Source organism: Prinia subflava, chromosome 12, assembly GCF_021018805.1.
Source record: "Prinia subflava isolate CZ2003 ecotype Zambia chromosome 12, Cam_Psub_1.2, whole genome shotgun sequence".
Lineage (NCBI taxonomy): Eukaryota > Metazoa > Chordata > Aves > Passeriformes > Cisticolidae > Prinia > Prinia subflava.
Window position 1 is genome coordinate 19,040,812 of NC_086258.1, and position 24,441 is coordinate 19,065,252.

The 24,441-nt window shown below is 55.3% G+C and overlaps 1 protein-coding gene across 1 annotated transcript; it reads left to right on the forward strand.

Moving 5' to 3' along the window:
• Positions 1–923: 923 nt before the first annotated feature.
• On the forward strand, positions 924–24,441 carry EVPL (envoplakin). The gene is made up of 22 exons (XM_063409980.1): positions 924–1,082; positions 6,628–6,727; positions 7,144–7,298; positions 7,967–8,090; positions 8,933–9,058; positions 9,307–9,345; positions 10,075–10,236; positions 11,207–11,314; positions 11,902–11,997; positions 12,236–12,361; positions 13,193–13,339; positions 13,484–13,638; positions 14,933–15,030; positions 15,564–15,745; positions 16,468–16,646; positions 17,054–17,192; positions 17,749–17,942; positions 18,277–18,427; positions 19,011–19,094; positions 19,180–19,290; positions 19,896–19,988; positions 20,652–24,441. Exons 1-22 carry the CDS (start codon positions 1,024–1,026, stop codon positions 24,099–24,101), a joined length of 6,078 nt encoding a protein of 2,025 aa, XP_063266050.1. The 5' UTR covers positions 924–1,023; the 3' UTR covers positions 24,102–24,441.

Consider the following 24,441-nt stretch of genomic DNA (forward strand, 5'->3'; position numbering starts at 1 on the left):
CTGGTGCTCATGTGGGGGCTGTGACCTCCATCTTCTCCTGTCCCCTTCCTCCTCCACCCTCTGGCCTCCCTCCCTGGTCCTGCCCTGGTAAGATCCCGTGTTGCTGAGGGATCCATGCTGGACCAGCCTGGAACACAGGGCTCCTGGTTTGTGGGGGCCTTTGTAGCTGGCTGTGGCCAGGGAGAGCCGTGGGGCTGGGCAGCCCAGCCTGGGTGGGCTCCCCAGAGCCACAGAGGGGCCAGGGTGTTGCTGAGCTCACTGGGAACCACTGGGACTCTGCAGGAGAGGGGAAAGAGCTGCCCAGAGGCAAAGCCTGGTCTAAGGTCTTGGGTAGTCAGGGTGCCTGGGCAGAGCCCCAGACCCAGATCTTTGGTCTGGATTTTTTCCAGAGCCCAAATCCTGGTGGCTGAGGCTCCTGGGCTGCTATGCCAGACTCTCCCTCTGCTGTGAGCTCTCGGTGTTCTCCTGGGAGCCAGGGCCACCTTGTGCTGAGCCTGGGCCAAAAACTTGCTGCACTGCAAAATAACATCATGTCGTGAGAACTGCTGGTTCCCAAAGTGCTGCTGCCACCTTGGAAGAGGCTTGGTAGCTTTGTCCGTGGGGATTCTGCTGTTCTGCAGCATTTTAAACAGATGTTGCAAGGAGATGCTTTAAAATGTGTTTCAGTGGCTGCAGTGCACTCCCTCCAAGCGGTGTTCCCAGGCTTTTCCTGGCTGCAGAGTGCTCTCTGTCCCTCTGCTGGGAAGATGCAGCTCGGCTGTGTGAGCCAGGGCGAGGTCTCCCGTTCTCCCTCTGGGGCTCTGCTCTTTCCACCCCGAACTGGTTTTTCGAGTCATTTTTTCAGCCGTGCCTCCATCTCCTGTGCTGCTGCTCACCTGCCCTCGGGGAGGAGCCTCTCGGGGGCTGCTCCTCCCCGCTCCGCCCGTCCCGGCCGAGTCCTGTCCCCGCATCCCCGCGGAGCGCAGCAGGAGCAGCGCCCTCCGCCAGCGCGCACAGCCCGGCCCCGGCGGGCACCCGGCCAACATGTTCAAGGGGGTGAGCAAAAGCTCCCCGAGCAGAGGTTCCCCTGTCAAACCGAGCAAGTAAGTGTGGCCCCTCTCCTCTGTGCTGTGCGGCCCTGGGGGACACCAGGGGTGGGTGACCCGTGTCCTCTCAGCCCCCCGAAGTGCCAGCCCTGTGTGGAGCAGCAGAAGGCTGGGGGTTGCTGGTGGGTGACACCAAAATGAGCTGCCTGCTGCTGTCCTGGTTTTTGGTGGGCTTTGTGCTCCTTCCCAGCAGTGTCCTGCAGCCCCTGGGATGTGCTCAGAGCTGTGGTCGCTGAGTGGGAGGTGCAGAAAGCCCCTTTGGGGCAGGTGGGAGCAGGATAACAGCAGCCTCTGTGCTGGGTGGAACGGGGTCTGCTGGATGGTGAGGCAGATCCCAGGCTGGGTCTGAGCTCCTGGGATTCCCTGGCTGCTGTGCTGCTCCCTGGGATCCCTGGGGAAAGATGCTCAGGTGCTGGGGATGGGTGAGGATGGGTTTGTGGTGGCTGCTCTAACCCAGCCTGGACAGGCCGGGTCTCTGCAGGTCCAGTTGCTGAGTTTGCCTCCTTCAGACCTGCTTGGAACAACCTGAGCTGCTGGAAGGTGTCCCTGCCTATGGCAGGGGCTGGGAACTGGATGTCTGTAAGGTCCCTTCCAGCCCAAACCATGCCATGATTCCATGAAGAGATTCCCTCATTTCTGAGGGAATAAGATGTGAGATGCTTCCCCAGGATCGGGGATCCCCTGGGAGGGAGCGCTCCTGCAGGGAGATCCCATCCCTCCCTCCAGCTGCTCCTGTTGACTCAGGATTATTTTCCACTTTCCTCAGCAATTTTGCATTTTGGCTGATTCCATGGGAATTCTCTGCCCTGCCATGGCTGGTTGGAAGCTGAGGAAGTTGCCAGGGGGGTTGTGCTGAGGAGAAGGGGACGTGCAGGGTGAAGGGGCCACATCTCCTGGCACCACCAGGACAGTGTCTGTGTCAGTGTGGACACCTGGGTAGTCACAACACGGTGCTGGCCCCCAAATGTGCTGTTTTGGGGGCCAAATCCCAGGTCAGCCACTGAGGAGGGGGTGGCTGGGCAGGGCAGCAGGGCCTGGGGACAAGGTGACCCCACAGAGGCTGGGGCTGCCTGGGGGATGTCAGGACCTGTACCTTGCCAGGGGAAGCTTCAGTGGAGCTGAGGACGCACAAACTCATCTCAAAGGCAGGTCTGGGGGCTCTCTGAACACCCAGCTTTGCCTGGCTGCAGTGAGGCACCTCCCCAGCAGCCTGGGAGCTGTGGCAGGCTCTGGTTTATTCAGCCTTGCCAATGCAATCTCTTCACCTTCCCAGCCGGCTCCCAAAGCAGGCTGGGGATTTCTCAGGACCCTGCAGAGGCTTTGGGCAGACTCTCCCCTGGCATGAACCTCTCAGAATAACTGGAGCTGCATCCCAGCAAAACCTCACAGCTCTTCCCCATGTAGGATGGAGGCTGGAGCCGGGATCACAGCAATTACTGAGCTCGTTGTGCTTGTTTCAGGAGGCACCAACCATCAGACTCAGGCTAATTCGCTTGGCCGTGGCCTGGGGCTTGGTCAGTGCCCAGAGTGGCTGAGAAAATTAAGGTGGATGGGTTGTCTCAGCAGCAGCCACCAGCACACGCTCTGCAGATGGCCCCAAGAAAATGTTGGTGGCCCACAGCTGCTCTTGGTGGCTCCAGCAGCTGAGTTTCTCTGTCTCTGGGGTTCATAATCAGCAGCTGGACCCCCATGGAGGGCTCTTGGTCCTGGGGCTGTGGTGTTGAGCCTCTGGGCTGTCCTTTGCTGTCTCCACTCGGTGGGTGCATCCCAGGAGGCCTCAGCAAGCTCAGGTTTGTCCCCGAGGAGCATCCTGGATGTGCCCTGCTCTAGGAGGAGGCACTGCAGGGCTGAAAGGGAAAACTCTCGAGAAGGTGGAATTGGATTGGATCTGGCTGGACTGGCTGTGCCTGGGTGTGATTTTAACAAAGCCTGTGGGTGGTTTGGGAGGTGGATGGCAAGTCATCTCCTGGGATTTAAGTGTCTCCTGGGATTGCTGCTTTTTCCACCACCTCCCTCTGCTTCTCCCCAGTCACTCTGGAGCAGGGTGGACCCTGGGGACAGGCAGGGGCTCAGGGACTAACCCAGCACTGGCAGGGGGTCAGTGGGGGTCTGCTGGGGTCTGCTGGGGTCTGCTGGCAAATCCAGATGTGCCAGGACCTCTGTGTGTGTCAGGGAGAACAGACCCAGCCTTGGGCCCTGTGGCCATAAAGCGAAGTCCCTGTGAGGAAGGGACAGAGGGGTCGGGGACTGCAGTGGGTGGTGCTGCCCAAAGTGCCCTGGCAGGGTGAGCGGGGGTGGGGGACAGTCCTGCTGCTGCTGACAGACACCGTCCCCTTGTGCAGCTGGGCTGTCCAGGAGGCAGAAAGTGGTACGAGAAATGAACCAATTAATAATGATAATAACAGTGCTGTGCCTCTCCTAGGCATGAGATAGCCCGAGGGAGGAGGCTGCCCTGGCTCCTGAGGAGGAGCAGCTTTGCCCAGCCTGGCCCTCAGCCATCCCTGGGCTGTGGCTGTACCATGCTCTGTGTGTGGAGCTGGACCTGAATTTCGGGAGGCTGAGGGGTGTCCAACACCAGCTTGTGGCTGCCTCTCTGCAGCCCAAATGGCAGCAAGTTCACCCTGAAAGGCAGGGCCCAGCTCTGGCTGAGTGGGAGCTCCTGCCCAGGGGCAGCAGGGATGGGCAGGGGGACACCCCGAGAGGGGACAGGGATGCACCCCTGTCACCACGGGCTGGGTGGGGGGGTGTTTGCACAGGCTCCTCTCAGCACAGCCCTGCTGCTCCTGGGATGATGCTCTCCAGAAATCATCCCCACTTCCCTGGAAATCAGGCTGTTGCAGCATCGTGGTCTCCAGCCTCAGGTGTCCCGTGCAGCACAGGCTGGGGTGGGCTGTCCCTGTCACCAGGGGGCTGCTGACACCTTTTCAGTCCGGAGTTTTGTCGTGGCTCCGCCTAAACAAAGCAGATTGCCGTGCCCAGCCCTAGGAACTAAAGGATGGAGTGTCCCAGCATTTCCTTCAGCCAGAAAGGGAGCGCCAGCAGGAATAAACAAAGGATATTGTTGGTGATCTACCACCCCTGGGGAGGATGGATCCTCCCCTTTCAGAGCAGCACAGAGTTATCCACAGCCACAAGAAACTGGGCTGGGCTCAGACAGGACACCCCATCCACGCTCTGTAGGCAGGAGCTGAGTTCAGCCACATCTCCTGGGGGACGCTGCTCTGGGAGAGGCTCCGTGCCCGTGACTCACATTCTCCTCCCTGCGCAGAGAGCCCGGGCAGGAAATTTGGGTGGTGCTCAAGTATTTGCTCATGGGACACCACCTCATTCCAGGCGTGTCAGGGATGAGTGGGAGGTTGTGTAACCTCCTGGGGAGGGGGCACCCCCGGGAGCTTCCAGCCTGCTGCAGCTCGGGCTCACAGGGACCTGTGCTGCTCCCACCCCCCTGAGCGCTGCAGTGACACCAGGAAAGGGCACGGGTGGAGCAGGAGGGACAATTAACGGGATATAAAACACGGGCTGTAGCAGGGGATGAGGCTTTGATGGTGATGGATGCGCTGCGTGGGCTCCACGATCCCTGGAATTGGACCCCGCAGAAGCGGCGCTCCCCTCTCACTCTGCCGGAGCGCGGCTGGGAGATGCTGCCAGCCACAAACCTCCGAGAGCTGCTCTGGGCAAGCCCACGCTTGGGAAATTAAAAACAAGGGAGGAGCTGGGGAAAGGGGCAAGAGGATGCTGTGAGCAGGAGTGCAGGGGCTGTGCCTCCTCTGTGCTGTGTGGGCTGAGCTCACTGCAAACAGGAGCTGTGGCATCCGAGTGCTTGGCTTGGGGTGACCATAGCACGCCCTGGCACATTACAGTCACTTGGGGCTGTAATAAATGAACATCCCAGCATCTGTTCCAGCCTTTGGAACGAACTGTGGAGCAGCTGGAGCCACGAGTAGGAGCTGGAGCAATGACAGAGCCATTAAGGGAATCATTTCCCTCTGTCCTGTGTGGATTCAGGGGCTTGGAAGGAAAGCAGGTGGCTAAAGGGCAGATGTGGTGGCTCTGCTGCAGGACATCACCTTCTTCCACCAAAGAGGTACCAGCCTGCTCTGAAGAAGTGTCCCCCACTCCAGCTGACCCAGTGATGTTCCCATTGTTGCTGCTCTTTCCTGCTGGTCTCAGATCCCAGCTCCAGCACACAGGGCCCTCAGCCTGTGCTGAACTTTGTCCCCTCAGCAGCATTCCGAGGGCTCCATCCCTGCCTGATGGGATCACTCCACACCCTCCTGCCTCTGCCCACATCCTGGCAGCGCTGTGCTCTCCCTGCCTGCAGGGTAGGGCTGGCACTGTCCTCAGGGGCAGATGCTGTTAGGAACCACAGGACACGAGGACAAAGGTGGCACCGAGGTTTGTGCTTCCCTGTCCGCAGGGAGCGTTTGGAGCCATCCCCCGCCTGCCTGCAGGCTTTGGATCCAGTGTTCCAGCAGGGCTGCTCCTGCCCAAGGGTGGGGTAGGACAAGGGTGGGGTAGGACAAGGGTTCTGTGGTGGCACTGAGGTGACAGCAGTGGGGAATGAATGGTCTGTCAGGGGTGAGGAGGGCTGGGAGGTGTGCCATGGCCTTGGGAAATTGGAGTCTTGGAATCATAGGATATCCTGACTTGGAAGGGACCCATCAGGATCAAGTCCAACCCCTGGCCCTGTGCAGGACACCCCAAGAATCCCACCATGTGCCAAGAGCATTGTCCAAACGCTCCCTGAGCTCAGACAGGCTCAGTGCTGTGACCACCCCCTGAGGAGCCTGTCCAGTGCCTCAGCACCCTCTGGGTACAAAACTTTTTCCTGCTATCAACCTAAACCCACCCTGACTCAGCTCCATGCTGTTCCCCAAGCTCTGAAAACACCACAACAGCCTACAGCACCCACAGGGGCTTGTGGTCTGCACAGCAAGTCCTTGTCCCCTGCAGCCCAGTCCTGGGGTGGCACTGGGCTCTCCTGAGCCTCACTGGGCCCTGCTGTGGAGAGCTCACATGGCACAGGAGGGCAGCTCCGGGCTGAAGGGCCACCTGTGCCAGCAGCCAAGGGCAGGCACCCAGGGAAGCACCTCCAAACAGGGTGAGCATGTTGTGCTGCCTCTGCAGGGTGCTCCCCTGGCCTCCAGCTGTCTGTGGCTTCGGCTCTTCCCACCCCAGATGCGGTGTTGGTGCTTTTGGGAACCCTACTGCAGTTTTTTTCCCTTTTTTTCCCTAATGGTTTCCCTCCTCTGGTGTTTTTTTGAATCCACACGAAGTTTGAGCATCTGCAGCAAGGAGCTGTGCAGGAGGGCTGGGTGGAGTGCAAACCCCACCACACTCACTGTGAGCACACCAGCCCTGCCCTTGCAGGCACTGACCCCTCGTGTGTGTCCCTGCCCTGGCCACAGCTCAGACTCTTCCCTGAGGACACCCCGTGGGCCTGGGGAAAAGGGTGGAAGAAAGGCCTGGGGCAGGCCCTGGGCAGTGATGGAGGGGTGAGCTCTGCTCCAGCCACCCCTCTGCTTTGCTGTTCCCTCCTCAGATCCTCCACAAATGAGCTGGCCGTGCTCATCTCCCGCATGCAGACCAACGCTGACCAGGTGGAGAAGGACATCCTGGAGACCCAGTCCAGGCTCAAGCAGGTCAGGGGGTGCTGGGGGGTGAAGGGCTTTGCCTGGAAATGTCTGGGACAGCAGCTCAGGTGTCTGCTCTGTGCAGGTTTGGGGGCTGACTGGAGGCTGGGGAGGGACAGACACCCCACAGAGCCTCCCAAGCCCTGGGGCTGCATCCCAAGGCCTCCCAGATTCTTTCTGCTCAGTGCCTCAGGCTTTGCACAGCCAAGGCTGTCTCACCTGTGGCAGCACAGCCTCCCAGCACCCCCAGAGGCTGCCAGCCTGAGCCACAAAGCTCCTGGGAGGGAGGGAGCTGGAGCAGGAGGCTCCAGGGCTCCTCTCTGGCTGTTGTGGGGAGGATCCAGAACCTCTGTGCTGGCCAAGGAAAGCGTTGTGATGTCCACATGGTCCAACCAGGCTTCCTCCTCTGTCTGCCTGGCCTCCAGGACTCCAGCAATCAGCAGAAGAACAAGGCTTTTGAGTTCCAGACAGAGAATGCCAGGAACCTGAAGGAGGCTGAGACCCTGCTGAAGGATCTCTTCCTGGATGTGGACCGTGCCAAGAGGCTGAAACACCCACAGGCTCTCGAGATAGAGAAAGAGTGAGTTCAGGGGAGGGACTGGAGGGCACTGAGCAACTGGGAACCTCCTCAGGACATAGAATGAACTCCAGTCCTTGCCATGAGTGGTAGTTTCACTCTTCTTCCCACAGTTTAGCCTTAAAATCATCTATTCTGCCAATTTATTATAAAGATACTGGTATGCAGAGTGGATGCCAGAGTGATTGCCCAAGAAGCCCCAGTCTTTTGGGAGCCCTTATAAAAGTTACTAGAAAAATGCAGAGCTAAACTGTGGCCCCACTCTCAGGGCAAATCTCCTTTTCCTCTGCCTTCCCTAAAATAAACACCTTTAATCTGGGGCAAGCACAGAGTCAGAGGTGGGTGCTGGAGTGGGAGAAGAGCTTCAGTTGGCTTCTGGTGCTTTGCTCCCCTTCACTTCCAGCCCTTCTATGTAGAAAAGAGGAGGGAGGTTCCCTAGTGGGAAGGGGCAGCCCTGACCTCCTGCAGCACCCTCCTGGGCAGCAATCCCTGAGACATCCCTGAGGATGGAGAAGAGCAGGACAAGTGCTGAGCACTGCTGAAGGGGGCCAGTGGCACAAAGGGACAGAGAATTCCCTGGGTCTTGAGAGTGAAATTTGGGCTCCACAAGGCCCACCTTGGCTCTCCTGCCTCCCGACTGACACAGGGACCTGTGCCTTTCCCCCTGGCAGCATCCAGCAGCTCCATGACCGTGTGACACAGCTCTGTGCAGAGTACAGGGCCCTCTACGAGCAGCTGAACATCCCCGAGGTGGGGCCCAGGGTGGACTGGGCCAGGATCCTGGACCAGAAGATGGTAACAGCAGCTGGGTTTGGTGTTATCTCCCATCTCCTGCCAGGCCAGAGAATGTTTGCTGTTGTCTGTAGGGTTGTGCCAGCCGCTGCATACTCAGTGCAAGGCAGGGGTGTTGGGTGGGAATAATTCAGTGGCTCTGGGTGGAGGACAGACTCTCCTCTTACCTCTGAAAACCCTCTGGAGCACCCTCTGAATTAACCTCTCAGATTAAGGATTACCAGAGGGGCATCAGGCAGAGAGTCCTGCCATGGGATGAAAGGATGGAGGAGGTGATGTCTCCCAGGATTTTACAGCCCTGCCTTTCAGGGTTTCTGTAGCAGTTTTGTGATCACCAATTTTACCTTTTCCCAGCCAACACATCAAATTTGCCATGGCATTTGTGCTTACTCTCTTCATTTTCTGTAAGATAGACTTTTGGGAGGAAAAAGGCAAAACAGGCCCAACTTAAAGGTTACAAAGACAGTTTATTAACACACACTCAAAGAAGGAAAAAAACCACTGCAAGGTTTGGGTATGTGGAGTGCCCAGATTGGAGCCCATTTGGATTCCCCTGAATGCTGGATGGTAACGAAGTGCATCCCATGCACATCACCATGGGCAGGGGGCTGGCTCAGCTCAAGTCTGTAGCCCAGGGTTGTGTGGTCTGGGTTATCTTGGCCCCTGTGTATGGCTGGGGAAATGGCAACCAACAGCAATAATGGGAAACAACAAAAAAATCCCCTCCCTTCCTCCTGGACTGCTATCAGGCACCAGATCTTCTCATGCCCTGCCAGCACTGCCTGGGGTTTCCCCCTGCAGTGAAGGCCTTTGCTTCAGTGTCTGCCCTGACTCCTTTTGCACAGAAACAAGTCAATGCAGGACAGTACGGCCCCGGCATGTCGGAGCTGGAGAAGCAAATAGCTGAGCACAACATCCTGCAGAAGGAGATCGAGGCCTACGGGCTCCAGGTCAAGAACCTCCGCTCCGGGGTAAGGCCCCCCTGTCCCCTCCCTGCCCCTGTCCCTCCTCTGGGGACGCTGCTCACTGTCTGTGTGTCCCATCTGCTCCTGAATGCCCACCCCTGCTCTGGCCATGGGGGGCCAGGGAGGTGGCTCTGGATGCTTTCTGAAGCACATTCCATAAATCAGTTCATCAGCATTCACCACATGTTTTGCTAACAGATTTATCTTTTTTTGTTGTTGTTCACCTCCTTGGTCTTGGCTGTGCTGTAACCCAGGATGTGGCAGATTTAAAAAGCCAGTACAAGGACTTGCTGGTAAGGCTCTTGGTGGTTTTCTGAGCAGATGGGGTCTTAGAGCAGAGTAACACCATCCCTGATGGGCAGGAACGCCCAATCAGAACAGGAGCTACACCTGGGCTTGAGTTGTGTCCCTCATACCATTTCCCCATTTCTTTCCCTCCTTGGGATAGGTGTAAATTGAGAGAGCTCTTGCTGCCCTCAGGGCAATGCTTGAGGGTGAGATCCACGTCTCCCCTCTTCGTGGATCTGCACTTCCCTCTGTGTCCATGAGCACAGGGACCAGAAGGCACCAGGAAATCCAGCCCAGCCCACACACTGCTCCAAATCAGGATTGCAAATGGGGAGGTTTGCCCTGATCCCTGACAAGGGCTCCAGAGAGGAAATGAGCAGCCAGAGCAAAGGAGGTGGCCAGGAGGAAGGTTCACCCAGCTGGGCCCATGAAGGTTGAAGCTGAAAATGGGATTTGGGAGAAATACAGCAGAGCTGGGCCAGCTCTGAGACTGCCCCGGGCACAGCCCACGCCTGGGATTCTGGTTAGACAAACATATCTCGTCTGAGAGGTGGGAAGGGGAACAGCAGCCCCATCAGATAAGAGCCAGTGGTGGCAGATTTCTCACCAAGGCTTCTGGGAATCTCCTGCTGGATGTGCAGCAGGAGTGTGGTCCTGGGGAGGAAGAGGAGGAGGAGGGGAAAGGGACTCCCCAGGCTGAGCACTGACACTGTCTCTGTCCTGTGTGTGGGCAGAAAGCTTCCATCTGGCGAGGGCAGAGCCTTGGCAGCCTCTACCACCACCTCCAGGGCTGCACCAAGGAGCTGGGCTACCTGACAGAGCAGCAGACCAAGATCCTGAAGCAGGACTGGAGTGACCAAATGATGGATGTGCAGAGCGTGCGCCGGGAGTACGAGGTGAGCCCTGGGGGTGGCAGCCTGTCCTGGCCGTGACAGGCTGGCCCAGCCCAGGGTCTGCAGGGCCATCCCAGCCTCCTGCACATCCAGCACCAGCCCTGGGCGTGAGGATCTCCAAAACAGAGCGGGAGGAGCCCCCCTGGGCCAGTGCTGGGATTAGGAAGGAGCTGCCCTGTGTGAGCCCTGCAGCCCCCAGAGCTGGCAGGGATCACACATTGGAGAGCTGGCAGGGGGGATGGATCACACACTGGAGAGCTGGGTGGGGGGATCACACACTGGAGAGCTGGCAAAGGGGATCACACACTGCAGAGCTGGCATAGGGGATCACACACTGCAGAGCTGGCATAGGGGATCACACATTGAAGAGCTGGCAGGGGGGATGGATCACACACTGGAGAGCTGGCAGGGGGATCACACACTGCAGAGCTGGCATAGGGGATCACACACTGCAGAGCTGGCATAGGGGATCACACATTGGAGAGCAGGCAGGGGGATCACACACTGCAGAGCTGGCAGGGGGATCACACACTGGAGAGCTGGCATAGGGGATCACACACTGAAGAGCTGGCAGGGGGGATGGATCACACATTGGAGAGCTGGCAGGGGGATCACACACTGCAGAGCTGGCAGGGAGGCTTTCCGTGGTCAGGGAGAAGGGGAGGGCTCAGTGCCACATCAGCCTCCATGGCCACAGTACAACACCCAGTGACTGCCATGCACTGGGACACAGAAAAGGAGAGGGATAATTGCTTAGGAAAATGCTCTTTGAATGAATGCCCTGATGCTTTCTGAGGCCCAAACGGGTCTAATTTGTTTTAGCTCTGCCTAGCCCCTTCTATTCTAAAAACAAACAAACAAGCAAGGATGTCTGTGCTTTGGGAGCTTTATCTCAGTCATGTTTGGTGCCCCAGGAGACCACTCCATGCTCCCTGTGTGCTCCCAAGGCCAGAAAGTTTCTTTTCCCCTCCAGGATTTCAAATCCAATGAGCTGCTCAGCCAGGAGGAGTTTGTGAACCACCTTCAGGACGATGGGGACAGGATGATTGAGCTGAAGCACCCAGCCATCAAACCTATCCAGGTGGGGAGAGGGGGCTCTTCCCCAGCCCTGTGGGAGAATGAGACATTTCTGTGCCTCAAGTGGTGGCTCAGAGGAGACCCCTTATGTTACTCTTTCCTTCCACACTGCACTGGCTGCACTGCAGCATCCTTCTGCCTGCCCCAGCCCTACAGAGAAGCTGAGGGAAGTGCAGGGCCTTCACCCTTCCCAAAATTTCCAGGAGATAGTGGCCAGCCTCTGTGTGCTGGGAGCAGCTCCCACTCAGGTGCTCACACAGCCACCCTCACACTGTTAGGAAGCTCCAGCTTTGACGTGGTGTGACTTCTCCCAGGTGAAAGCAGCTCCCAGCCTCCAAGCCTGCAGACACAGTGTCAGGCTAAGGGGGGATCTCAGTCCCCCACTGGAGCTGAGACCACCTGAGAAGTGATGGCTGCTCTGTGGGAGCCAGGTCCTTCTCCAGGGGTGTCCTCACTCAGGCTCAGCATCAGGCAGTGCCTGGGCACAGCTTTGTCCCTGCTCTGCCTCTGATCTCTGGGACTCCTGAGGAAAGGAGGTGGGGGAGGCAGGACCAGCTGGAACCCACTGAGGTGTGCTCTGTTCCACCACAGGCTCACCAAGAAGCCTTGAAGAACGAGTGGCAGAACTTCCTGAATCTCTGCATTTGCCAAGAGAGCCAACTGAAAAGTGTGGAGAGCTACAAGAAGGTAAAAAGCAAATCCATGGGCCATGGCTCTGCAGGTCAGGCCAGAGTGGGCAGGCTGGGAAGAGAGACAGCAAAGGGGTGAGGATGGGAGACCCTTTGCTTGCACCTAGTAAAGGTATTTTGGGGAAATGCCTCTCAAAATGTAATCCTTTGGAGGTGCTGGGAACTGAGACCCCCCCCTGGACTTGGAGACAGTAATGTCCCCCCATGCCTGACTGTTTCCCTGCCCACACCTCCAGTTCCAGGATGATGCTGAGGCTGTGAGCCGCTCCCTGAAGAAGATGAGCTCTGACCTGGACACCAAATACAGCAAATTCAACAAAGACAGCCCCGGGGTGGTGTCAGATCTGCTACTCCAGCTGGAGGTGAGGCTTCAGGGCTAGTGGCACCAGCCAGACCTCATGGCAAATCCAAAGTTCAAAACTCCCCAAAAAATGGCAGAGGGGAAGGGGTGGGTGAATAATCCTACAGGGATAGCTCACCCCAGCTCTGTGCTAGGGAGGGGGAAGCCCAGAAGATCCATGCTGCTCACCCTGCCCTGAGATGGCACTGTCCCCACCAGTGACACACAGCCAGCCCCAAGTTACCCTCAGAGTAAAGGAGAAGTGCAGGGAGAAGCCCTGTGCTGTCCCTAACATAAGACACTTGGATTAGAGGGCCTGCAGAGTGTGAGCCACTGGCATCCAAGCAGGGAAAGATCCTCTCATCTCCTACTGAGCCAAGGGCAAGGGAGGGAATGAAGGAATGTGACCTCAGGGGTGAGATGCAGATAGGAAAGGAAGATTTGCCCCAGAGAGAGGGAGGGGACACGTTCACCTTGGTATCCTCCCAAGTACACAAGTACACCTCTCAAGAGGTGCTGGGATCTTGGCATTTTCTGACACTGGAATGCAGCCACCTCATGGAAGGTGTTCCATTTCTGGAAAGGAAAACTTGTTCAGGATATTTGATATGAAAGTGTGGGTTCACCTGAGGTTAACCCAGGCTGTGTCCTCAACAGCAGATCGGTGAGCAAAGGAAACTGAGGAGAGTGTTGGCGATGGAAAGGGAAAGAAGGAGGGATGGAGAATGGAGAAACTCCCAACTCCACCCCACAAGGACAGATAATTGGTCCCAACACAGCTGCTGTAGTGTGACCCTCTCCTTCCTTCTTATCCAAACCTGGTCACAACCACTGTCTCCCCTGTTTTGTCTAGAATGAGGAGAAGGTGTTGAAGCAGGCAGAGAAGAGCATCACCGACCTGAAGAGAAGGAGTAAAGAGATCAGCCCACTGAAACTGCGCAGGACACGTCCCTCTCAGCCCCTCACCCTGGACACCCTCTGTGACTGGGACGCTGGGGAGGTGAGGGCTGGACCAGCAGCACCCTCAGAAGGGACAGAGAACTGGATTCTTCTCTGGTTGCTCCAGATCTTGGCTCCATGGTGTGAGGAACTGTCCTAGGGCCAGAAAGCCAAGCCTTTCACTGGGATTTGTGTCCTCTCCCAGGTGCAGCTGACCAGAGGGGACAAGTACACTCTGAAGGACAACAGCAACCCAGAGATGTGGGTGGTGCAGAGCAGCACTGGCGTGGTCCAGGAGGCACCTTCTGCTTGTTTCTCCATCCCTCCTCCTGACCCCGAGTCCATAGACAAGGTCAACAGGTGAGTCTCCAGCAGGGAGACTGACCCAGAGAGACATTTAGGCTCTCTTGGGTCACAACCAGCCTGCCTGCAGAGAACCAGCAGCTGGGGACAGGCCTCTCGACTATCTAGCACTAAATCCCTCCTGGAGAGGGATTTTTCCCTGCACCCAGGTATCTGTTGTTCCTCAACATCCCTGCACACTGCACACACCTCACTGTCAATGAGTTTTCTGGCAGCCAGGCTTGATTTCTTCACTCAAACATGTGACTCGCATAGGTTTGCCTAAATTCATTGCAGAATCAGTCTGGAGCTTAGGACTTGTCAAACAGGACAGAGTTATCTGAGGTATCTCCTCTCAGCCAGCCCCAGCTGGAGACTGAGCAATGCTCCTGGAGCCTGTGGAGGTTTGCTGCCTGCCTGCTCTGTCAGTCCTGCCGTTCCCACAGGAAGGGGAGGGTGTGCAGGGAGGTTGGCATTGCCTTTTTAATCATGGCCTCAGGTGTTTGGGTAAATTGGTGCTGCTCAGGTGAGAGGAAAGGCCACAGCCCAGACTCAGAGCTATGCAGGCATGCCCAGAGTGAGAGCTTGAGTCCCCAGTGCCGTGGGTGTGAGTGTTTCACTGTGCTCCTCAGGGTGTGACCCTCTTCACACACCCCAGACTATTGAATCCTTTGGATTTATGGATTCCATGAGTATTTTAAAACAGAAATTCGGTTCCTCTGCACAGAGGGACAGCCCTCATCTGACAGCAGCTAGGCAGGCTGGGAATTGCTGTTTTCAGCACACAGTGTTTGGCTGAAACAGTCCACAGGAGGGATGAGAACTGGCCTGATCCTTCCTGTTCCCCCTCCATCTGCGTCCATGAGTCTTTTCTCATCCAGAAATATTTTTTGGTCCTTTCAGCTCTGGCAAATCCCCAGCCCTAACTTCATTAGGCAGGAACCATCCTTACAAGTGAGACATGGCATTTCTAGTGCAGCAGCCACAGAAGCAGCCACTTGTACTTGTTTCCTGCAAGGCTGCAAAGCCCTGCAACCATATGAAATACATTCCCAGCTTTGATGGCTTCTGCTGAGAGTTGGAAACACTGGCTTCCTTGGGAGAACTCAGCTGCTCAAACCAACCAGCTGCTCTTGCTGCTGTTCCCTTTCCTGAGGGACATCCCTGAGTTACAACAGGCTGCAGGCTCCCAGCCTTTGAGGATGCCTTCCCCTGCCTTTGGGGACAGCTCCCCAGCACAGCCACGGAGCTGAGCAGGGCTCTGTCAGTGCTGTGTCCCCTCCTGGCTGATGATGCCTCTCTCTGCTCACAGGTTGGAAGGGGAGCTGAGCTCAGTGAAGCAGAAGCGAGCAGCAGCTCAGAGCGCCCTGAGACGCAGCCAAAAGGAGCAGGTCCAGCCCAGCCAGCAAGGTTTGTCACCTGCATAGTCCAGCCCTCTCCTGAGGCAGCTCTGGAAACAGAGCACCCCCCCAAGGGTGGGCAGAGGCACCTGCAGCTCACACCTGCAGAGGTCCCTGTGGGAGGATGCCTTCTCCTCCATGGCAAAGAACAGCTGGCAGGATAACCTGGCTCCTGCCTCAGCAATTCACCTAAAGTCTGCTGCCCCTCTCAAGCCTCTGAGATTGACCCCCCCAGCTCCATCAACAGCTGGAGGGTATTTAGGATTCCAGGGGGATAAGCCTATCCAAAAACCTTAATTAAACCTGCTTTGTAATCTAGGTCCTTGCAGCTCTCTTCCCTAGCTGGGAGCTGTGGGATGAGCAGGCAGCCATGGCTAAATCCCAGCCCTGGGTTATCTGTGTTATTCCCACAGCTGTGGTTCAAAGGCTCCCAGCAAAGCTGAGAAGGGATGTGTCTGCATGGCATTGTCCCTGCTTTGGGGCTGTGGCTCACCATGGCAGAGCTAAACCCTGGGGATTACCCTGAGCTCTGTCTCTCTGCAGCTCTGTCCAGGAGCCCTCCAGCAGCCCAGGATGATCCCCAAGCTGATCGGCTCCTCAGCAGCCTGGACCGTGTTGGCAAGGACCTGGTCCAGGTAGAGAAGGAGGTCCTGAACCGAGTGAGGTCTCCTGTGAACTACAGCGACCCCACAGATGACCTTGGCAGGAGGATCAAACAGCAGCAGGTGAGCTGGAGCAGGACCGGTCTGACAGCAAAGCAGGACGACATGGAAATACCACGGGAGAGGACAGCTGGTGCTCCAAAGGAGAAAACCATGCTGCAGATTTAAGGGCTTCAGGCTGGCTTGAACCCTTGAAATGGCACTAAATGAAACCCTCAGGAAATGCAGGCCCTTCCCTTGGCTCTGAAGCAAGAGGGTCCATTCATTCCAGTCATTTCAGAGCTGTGGTGCAGGTGCCAGTCTTGGGAATGCTGTCACCCGACACTCTCAAGTCTGTAACAAAGAGACTAAGGGATAAAGGGAATCCAATCCCTTATCCAAGGGCCAGCTTTGTCTCACCTGATGGGAAGTACAGACTTGTAAATGTCAGTGAGACAGGAAAAGAGGCAGTGCCCTAGAGCCCTGCTCTTTTCCTCTGGGTCAGGGTCTGGGTTTGCAGTATTTCAGCTTGTTACATCTCCATCTGTGGGTATTTATCTGCTCTGCAGCAGGATGGGCTCAGGCAGGTAGGTTTTTTCATCTCTGTCTATGTGGATCTCTTTCCCACACCCTGCCACTGCCAGACAGCCACAGTCTGGATGGGGCTGTGCCCCAGGGGGCAGCTCCTGACGAGAGGGACACCACACCCTGAGCCCCACAGCCAAATCCGCCCCGAGGGAAACACATTTCCACAGCAGCACTGTTATGGCTGTGTTGGGTGACTGTGCTTCCATCTGGTGTGCCAGGAAACAACAAAGAAACTTGAGAACCTGGGGGCAGCCAAGGATGCCTTGCAGAAGGAGTGTGAGACCTACCTTTCCAAGAAACCCACCGGCACCTCGGCTTCCCAGCTCCCTGTCACGCTGAACGCCCTCAGGAGCAAATACAGCGATGTCAGCATGCTCTCCAGCCTGTACAACCAGAAGTGAGTGATGGGGATGAGGGAAGGAAGTGTCCTTGCACAGGTGTGCCAACACAGAGGCATGACAGAGAATGCTTTTATCTATGTGAGTGTTGGTTGAGGTGCAGCACAGGTTGGAAGCCTCCCATCCATCATCAAAGGCACCTCTGAAGGAGTCCTTGTGTGTAATTTGTGAGCAGATCCCTCCACTGTGGAAAATCCACCACAATGGGGGTGTGTCCCAGCTCTGCTGTGTGGTGAACTGCAATATATCTGACTTGTGAGCAGCATGACAGGGCTGTGAGTGCACGCTGCTTGTTCTCTGACATGTTGCAGAAGCTCTAATTTTAAGTAAGGTTAAACATCAAAGGGAGAAAAAGAAGAATAGGGTTTCTGTAGCTAATTTTGTCCTTCGTTTTCCCCTTTCCCAGGGCTAAGGCTGCCCTGAACCTGGAGACTCAGATTGAGAACACAGACAAGATTGTCAGCACGTTTGAGGCCAAGCTGGCTCAGGACAGCATCATCCCTGCATCCCCCAATGCCCTGCAGGATCGGGCCAATGACCTGCAGGTAGGGCAACATCAGGCTGCTCATTCAGCATGGGAGATCCCTGGGCTCAGGGAGCAATGTGGGGGGAGCTGCATTTATCTGGGCATCTCGAGGAACCAGTGATGAAGCCGTTTTGAGGACTTGTTCCTGGAAGGTTTAATGTTGGTGTTGCAGGCTGTCCTGCTCTCACTGGACAACAAAGCACTCTGTCCCTCTGTCCCTTCCCTTTGCAGTCCCCAAAATACATCATGTCCCATATAATCTCTGTTGCTCTGCCTCACACCTATCCCTAACCTTTCCTGCTCCCATCCTTGGCACCCACAGTGACCTGAAGTTTTGCCTTCCCCAAAACTTCTCAGTGCCCTGTCCAAGCCACCTTGCTTCCCAGCTTCCCTGGTGAACAAGCCTCACTGCTCCACCTCTTCCACCTTGCCTGTCACTGGGAGAGCCTGGGCAGCCCCCAGGATGGGTTAGGACATGTCCTGACTGTGGCACTGCTGCCCAGGCACACTGAGGAGGGCGTTTGGCTGCTGCTCTGACTGATGCAAACACAAGGTGTCTGCTTTTCCCCCTGCAGAAGATGAGGCGGGACCTGGTGGCCCAGGAGGACTGTGTGCTGAGGCTGAACCGGGGGCTCAAGGACGCTGAGCACAGCTGCAGTGCTGTGCAGAACAACTTCCAGGAGTACTGCCCTGACCTGCCCCGGCAGAAGCGGGAGGTGCAGCTCCTCAACGATCGCTACCACGCCGTGGCCGACCAGCTGGACCAGAGGTGAGCCCCGTGGGGTCTGCTCTGCCCAGCTGAGGTGGGCTGGGGCAGGGCTCACAGCCCTGAGTGTGTTCCTCATTGCAGGACCCTGATCCTGACCACAGCCCTGTAGTACTGAGGACCAGGTGTGTCCTGCTGTGGAGTTGCCACCTTCCTATTCACAGCACAGGCTTTGAGCTTCCAGAGCTGTGCTCCCCACTCAGGCATCAGTTGTCATCCCCCTGTTTTTGTTATCTTGGTGTTTGTTGTGCTGATATTTTCACCTTTCTTCCTAAGAACTTGCAGGTGAATCTTTGCCCTTCCCCTTAATGTTCCTGTCTACTTTTGTGCTGTGCAGAGAGAAGACCCTCAGAAACATCAGCCTCACCTACCAGCAGTTCCAAAACTCCAACGAGAACCTGATGTTCTGGATGAACAACCTACCCAAGCACCAAGTGAAGACCACTGATGGGCCAAGCCAGATCAATTACAAGCTGCAGGCACAGAAGGTGTGTTCCAGGGCAGGAACAGCCTGTAACTTCACAGGGATGGGGCAATTTGCTTGTGAACAGCACATGCAAAATAGTACCAGCCAGCTCCTGGTGGTGTGCTCCCCCATCACAGTGAGTGAACTAGAGAAGGCTTGCAGCCCACAGATGGTGTTACCTGGTGTATCTCCCCTTGCTGGGTTTATCTACAGTGCTGGTGTCCTCATCTGTGCCAGTCACCTCCAGGCTGAAATCTTCTCCATGGAGAGGACACTTTCAGATCCTGAAATGCTGCACCTTAGGCTGAGATGTTGCATCCAGGTCCTTCATTTTTCTCTCCTTGCGCAGACTCTAAGCTCTCTAGCTCAGACAAGGGGTTGTGGAGGTCTCTGTGTTGGCTGCTATTAATCTTATTTGTGATAAATCAGTGTGGAAGGTCCTGGGCAAGTTACAGCACTTCTGGGATACCCTGAAACCCTGGAGGGTTCCTAAATATCTTCCTGTTCCCACTATTCCCTCGGCTGAGCTGATTCTCTAGGCTGCAAGAGTATTACTGGGCAGCTGGATTTCAGTGTGTCCTTAACACCTCGTGTGTCTCCTGCAGAGGCTGGTGGAGGAGATCCAGAGCAAGGAGCCTGAGAAGAACGCCCTGATCAGGCTGTCCCAGAATGTGCAGTCCACACTCAATGTAAGGATGGGGTTTCCCATTTGTCACTCCCTTAGCATTTCACCCAGGAGACCCCACCTGATTCTGGTGTGTCTGCCCTGAACAGGACTATGAGCTTGAAGCTGGCAAATACAGCTCTTCTCTGGACCCTTCCCTGACCGACTCCGCTGCAAAGAGGCTGCGTGTGACCCCCCTGCAGGAAAGCATCCAGGCCCAGGTAAAATGCTAAGACGAAGGCATGGAAACCATTGTCCAGCTCATTACCCATGCCCCAATGTCCTCTGCAAGGCCTTAATCCACTCTTACAGACACCACTGATTACAATCCTAATCCCAGAGTCCCCAGGGATGCCTTTGTCCCTGGGGCAAAGCAGCACCTGAGATCCTGAATTAGGGTTGTGCCTGGCACCTTGGCTGAGATTGCTGATGTTGCCGCCTCACCACATTGTGTGTGAAGAAAAAACAGAGTGGGTGTGTGGGGTGCGGAAGGAGCCACAGATCCCCTGTGCTTTTCCCAATTACACCCCAGTTCTCCTGCACCACCCTGAGGCTTTTGCCAGCTGCTCTCCATCTGTTTATTTGGAAGAGTGGACCCTGTGTAGGCCTGCAGGCATCCAACAGGCATTCAAATAACAGGGGCAGCATCTCCTGCATGAGTCCTTAGACTCTGTGTCTCCCTAAAGAGTCAACGGAAGACACTAATCCCTACAACTGTGCCATACACAAAACTCATCTGGGTGAGAGGAGGTGTGGCAACATCTGCCACGCAGCAGAGCAGTGTCCAAATGAGGGCACAAGGCTCTCACCACTCTTTCTTTTGCAGGAAAATGATGTCACCAAGCTCTACATGGAGCTGGCAGCAGAAAATAAGCAGCAGCTCAGCCGGCTGGAGTTTGCCAAGAAGATTGTTGAGAAGGTACCAGCTTTCATCTCACTGCAAGACTGGGGTACTCTAGATTGGGGTTCAAATCTGCTCAGCCTGGGGCTCCCCCACCCCTCATTGAGTCTCCACATCCAGGTGTGAGGAAGGATAGGAATGGAAACCCTTCTGAGAAAAAGACCACAAGAAATCACAGTTTCACTGTCACTGATTTTGGGTTGTGACTCCCATCACCTCTGGGGGCCCTCAGGTCATTACTGAAGCTGTAGTTTATGCTTGGAAAAAAAAATTAGGGCTTTTAAGTCCAGTTCTCTTAGCCATAGCTATTAAACAATCACAGACTGAAAATTTCAGATTTGTTTGTGGGTGTGACTGGAATTTAGTGCTCACAACCTTCTGGAAACCATTCAGAGCAATATCTAAGCTTTGAATCACCTGTAGGAAAAGTCTCAGGACTGGGTGATTTTTAGTGGGTTCAGAAAGCACAAAAGATTAAACTGGGGACTGGCTGTGATGCTCTCCCTCAGCTGCAGATACAAGAAGGCAGCACAAAGCACTTTTTTCCTCACTTCCCATTTACAAACAGCCTTATTTGAAGCCTGCCTGAGGATCCTGTGCCAGCTTTGTCTCCCACCATGCTATGTCATTTAAAAGATCTCTGAGTCACCTTAAAAGAGTGATTTTTTTTTTCCCTTGCAGAAGGAAGTGCATGAGGACATTGAAGCTGTACATGAGCAAACCCAGAAAGCTGAAAACAAAGCCAAAACAAGCAGGGAATCTGAGGGGTTGAAATCACAGTTGGAGGAGGAAAGGAGGAAAGTTGCCAGGATTGAAGAGGACCTGGAAGAACACAGAAACAAGCTGCTGATGTTGAAAACTCAGAAGCCCATTGAAAGAGTAGAAGAAAAAGAGGTGATTGAATACTACAGAGACCCACAGGTGGAGAGTAACCTGTCTAGGATGGTACAGCAGATCGAAGAGGAAGGCAAAAAGAGGCAGAGCCTGCAAGAAGACATTGATGTGATGAGCCAAAAGCTTGCCCAGATGGAGAGCGAGAAGAAGGTCGCTCCTGCCCAGCTCCTCACCAAAGAGATCACAAAAATTGAGAAAGATCCAAGCCTGGATGGCCAAGCAGACAGTCTTCGTCAGGAGATCAAGCGTCTCCAGGAGGAAAGCCTGGCTGCTGCCTCTGAACTTGAGCAGTGTAAGAGGGAACTGCACATGCTGGAGCGGAAGCAGCCCAACATCCGAGAGAAGGTGGTGGTGAAGGAGCTCATCAAACTGGAGAAAAACCCAGAAATGCTGAAATCTGTTAGGACCCTGCAGCTACAAATTGATGAGGAATCCTTCAAAAGTAAGTCTGCAGAAGAAGCGATCGTGAAAGTGAAGAACAAGATTGAAGAGGTGGAAAGACTGATTGAAACAGCAGAACCCAAAATTATTGTTAAGGAGGTGAAACAGGTAGAGCAGGACCCAGAGTTATTGAAAGAGACTTCCAAGCTTAAAACTCTGATTGAAGAAGAAAGGAGCAAAAACTTGATGCTGACAGGTGAGCTGGGAGAGCTGCAGAGCCAGTACAGCATCGCAGAGAAGCAAAAGCCCAGGATAGAGGTGAAAGAGAGGGTCAATGAGATCTTCATGGTGGACCCTGAAACAGAGCGGCAGATCGCACAGCTCAAAAGGGAGCTGCAGGAAGTCACTCTGAAAAGGACAAAGACTGACAGCGAACTGGAAGAGGCCTTAGCAGAGCTCAAAGTCCTCAGGTCACAAAAACCAGAGGTGGAGTTTAAGGAGGTCATAGAGGAGGTGGTGAAACATGAAAAGAGTCCAGAGATTCTCCGAGAGATTGACAGGCTGAAAGAGCAGCTCAATGAACTTGTGAACACCAATGGCAGGACCCAGGAGCAGCTCATTAGGCTGCAGGGGGAAAGGGATGAATGGAGGAGGGAGAGATCCAAGGTGGAAACCAAGCTGGTCAACAAGGAGGTCATCCGATATGAGAATGACCCACTCCTGGAAAAAGAAGCCGATCGCCTGCGTCAGGAGGTGCGTAACATGTCCCAGAAGAGGAGGGCTGCAGAGGATGCCATCTATGACCTGCAGAATAAATACATGCTCCTGGAGAGGCGGAAGCCAGAGGAGAAGGTGGTTGTTCAAGAGGTGATACTGACTCAAAAGGATCCAAAGCTCCGAGACGAGCACAGCAGGCTGAGACGCAGTCTGGATGAGGAGGTGAGCAACAGGCGTCGCCTGGAACGCGACGTGCAGCAGCTTCGTGTGCTGGTGGAAGAGCAAGAGAAGTTGCTCAACTTTCAGGAGGATCGAAGCAAGAGGCTTGCACTGGAGAAGGAGATGAGACAAATTACACTGAGAATAAAGGAGCTGGAGGAGAGCCCAGCTCCAGTGCAAGAAAAAATCATTATGGAAGAAGTAGTCAAGCTGGAGAAGGATCCAGTCCTGGAACAGTCTGCCAGCAACCTGCGCTTGGAGCTGGACCGGGAGAAGATGGAGGTGCTGAGCTTGCAGAGAGAATGCAAGAACCTGCAGATGCAAGTTGATGTCTTGCAGAAAACCAAATCCCAGGAGAAGACCATCTACAAGGAGGTGATTCGAGTGGAAAAGGACAGAGCGCTGGAGAGCGAACGTGCACGCATCTGGGAGCTGCTGAGCAGGGAGAGGGGAGCCAAGCAAAAGGCAGAAGAAGAGGTACGGCGGCTCCGGGAGAAGATCGAGAGAGCTGAAGGCATGAAGAGGACATGGGCTCGTGAAGAGACAGAGCTGCAGAAAGCCAGGAACCTGGCCATCCAGGAGAGAGCCAGCTTGGAGAGTGAACTGCGGGAGCTGGAGAGGCAGAAGCAGCAGAAAGTGCTCTTCCTTCGGGAGGAATCCAAACTGCTCAGCCAGCGGACTGAGAACGACAGGCAGAAGAAGAAGCAGCTGGAACATGAAGTTTCCCTGCTGGAGGCAGACATCCTTAGGGAGAAGGACCAGATCTACAACAAGGAGAGGTTCATTCGGGATCTCCAGTCAAAGGTCAACCGCGAAGAAATCAATCACGAGACCCAGATGAGAGAGACGAACCTCTCCACCAAGATCTCTATTTTGGACCCTGACACAGGCAAGGACATGTCCCCTTACGAAGCCTATAAGCGAGGCATCATAGACAGAGGCCAGTATATCCAGCTGCAAGAGCTGGAGTGTGACTGGGAAGAAGTCACTACCCTGGGCCCAAATGGGGAGATCTCACTTCTCCTTGACAAGAAAAGTGGGAAGCAGTATTCCATCGATGATGCACTAAGGCTGAGGAGGATCACAAAGGAGGAGTACCAGCTCTACCGGGATGGGAAGATTCCCATCTCCGAATTTGCCTTGCTGGTGGCTGGGGAAACCAAGCCTCCCTCGTCCCTCTCAATTGGCTCCATCATCTCCAAATCCCCACTCACATCACCCACCACCCACCAAACCCAAACCTTCTTCCCCCCAGCCTCACAGAAGGGCATATGTGATGACACATCCCCCATCGCCGGGGTGTATGACACCACCACCAACACCAAGTACAACATCAAAACTGCTGTTGCAAAGAAGCTGCTGGATCCCATGACAGCTCAGAAGCTCCTGGAGGCCCAGGCTGCCACGGGGGGCATCATAGACCTCATTTCCAGGGACCGGTTCTCGGTCCATAAGGCGATCGAGAGGGGGCTGATCGACAGGACCTACATGCAGAGACTGCTCAATGCCCAGAAAGCTTTCACAGGCATTGAAGACCCAGTGACCAAGCGAAGGCTGTCTGTGGGGGAAGCAGTTCAGAAGGGTTGGATGACCAAGGACAGTGCTTTCCCCTACCTGCAAGTCCAGCATCTAACTGGAGGGCTCATCGATCCCAAGAAAACCGGTCGCATCCCTGTGCTGGAAGCCGTCCAGATGGGGATGATAACAAGCAACCTGGCCAACAGGCTCCAGGATGAGTCCAACTATGAAAAAGATCTCATTGACCCTGTCACTAAAGAGAAGATGAATTACAAGGAGGCCATGGCCCTCTGCCAGAAGGATTCTCTGAGCCACCTCCTGCTGCTCCCGGCTGCGTCGGAGGGGTATCAGCGGTACCACCAGGGGAGCCGTTCCCCCAGGCTCTCACGGTTCAGACACTGAAGGGACCAAGGCAGATACTGGGGCTGGTTCCTTCAGGAGTTCATCCCTTCAGAACACCTCTCCCCGTAGAGGCAGCGGGCTCACAGGAATGGAGCATCTAGAATTTAGGGCTGCCTACTCTTCTCTCTTAGCTACCTGCCTCCCAACACAGCTCGGCCGTGCAAGGAAGAAAACGTGGTCCTGCCACGGAGGGGTCCCCACAGTCCCTAATCAGCCCAGAGAGGGGCTGATTGTGAGAACTTCACGGGCAGTAGGTTAAACGTGGCTATGGCCAGAAATGGGGGAGAGCCAGAGTGTTTTCCAGTTGGGTCATTCTGCATGCAATAAACATAGCAAGTGA

Coding starts and splice junctions, on each gene's coding strand:
- EVPL (XM_063409980.1), top strand. CDS start 1,024: ATGTTCAAGGGGGTGAGCAAAAGCTCCCCGAGCAGAGGTTCCCCTGTC. Junction 1,083..6,627: donor TCCCCTGTCAAACCGAGCAA/GTAAGTGTGGCC, acceptor TTCCCTCCTCAG/ATCCTCCACAAATGAGCTGG. Junction 9,059..9,306: donor TCAAGAACCTCCGCTCCGGG/GTAAGGCCCCCC, acceptor GCTGTAACCCAG/GATGTGGCAGATTTAAAAAG.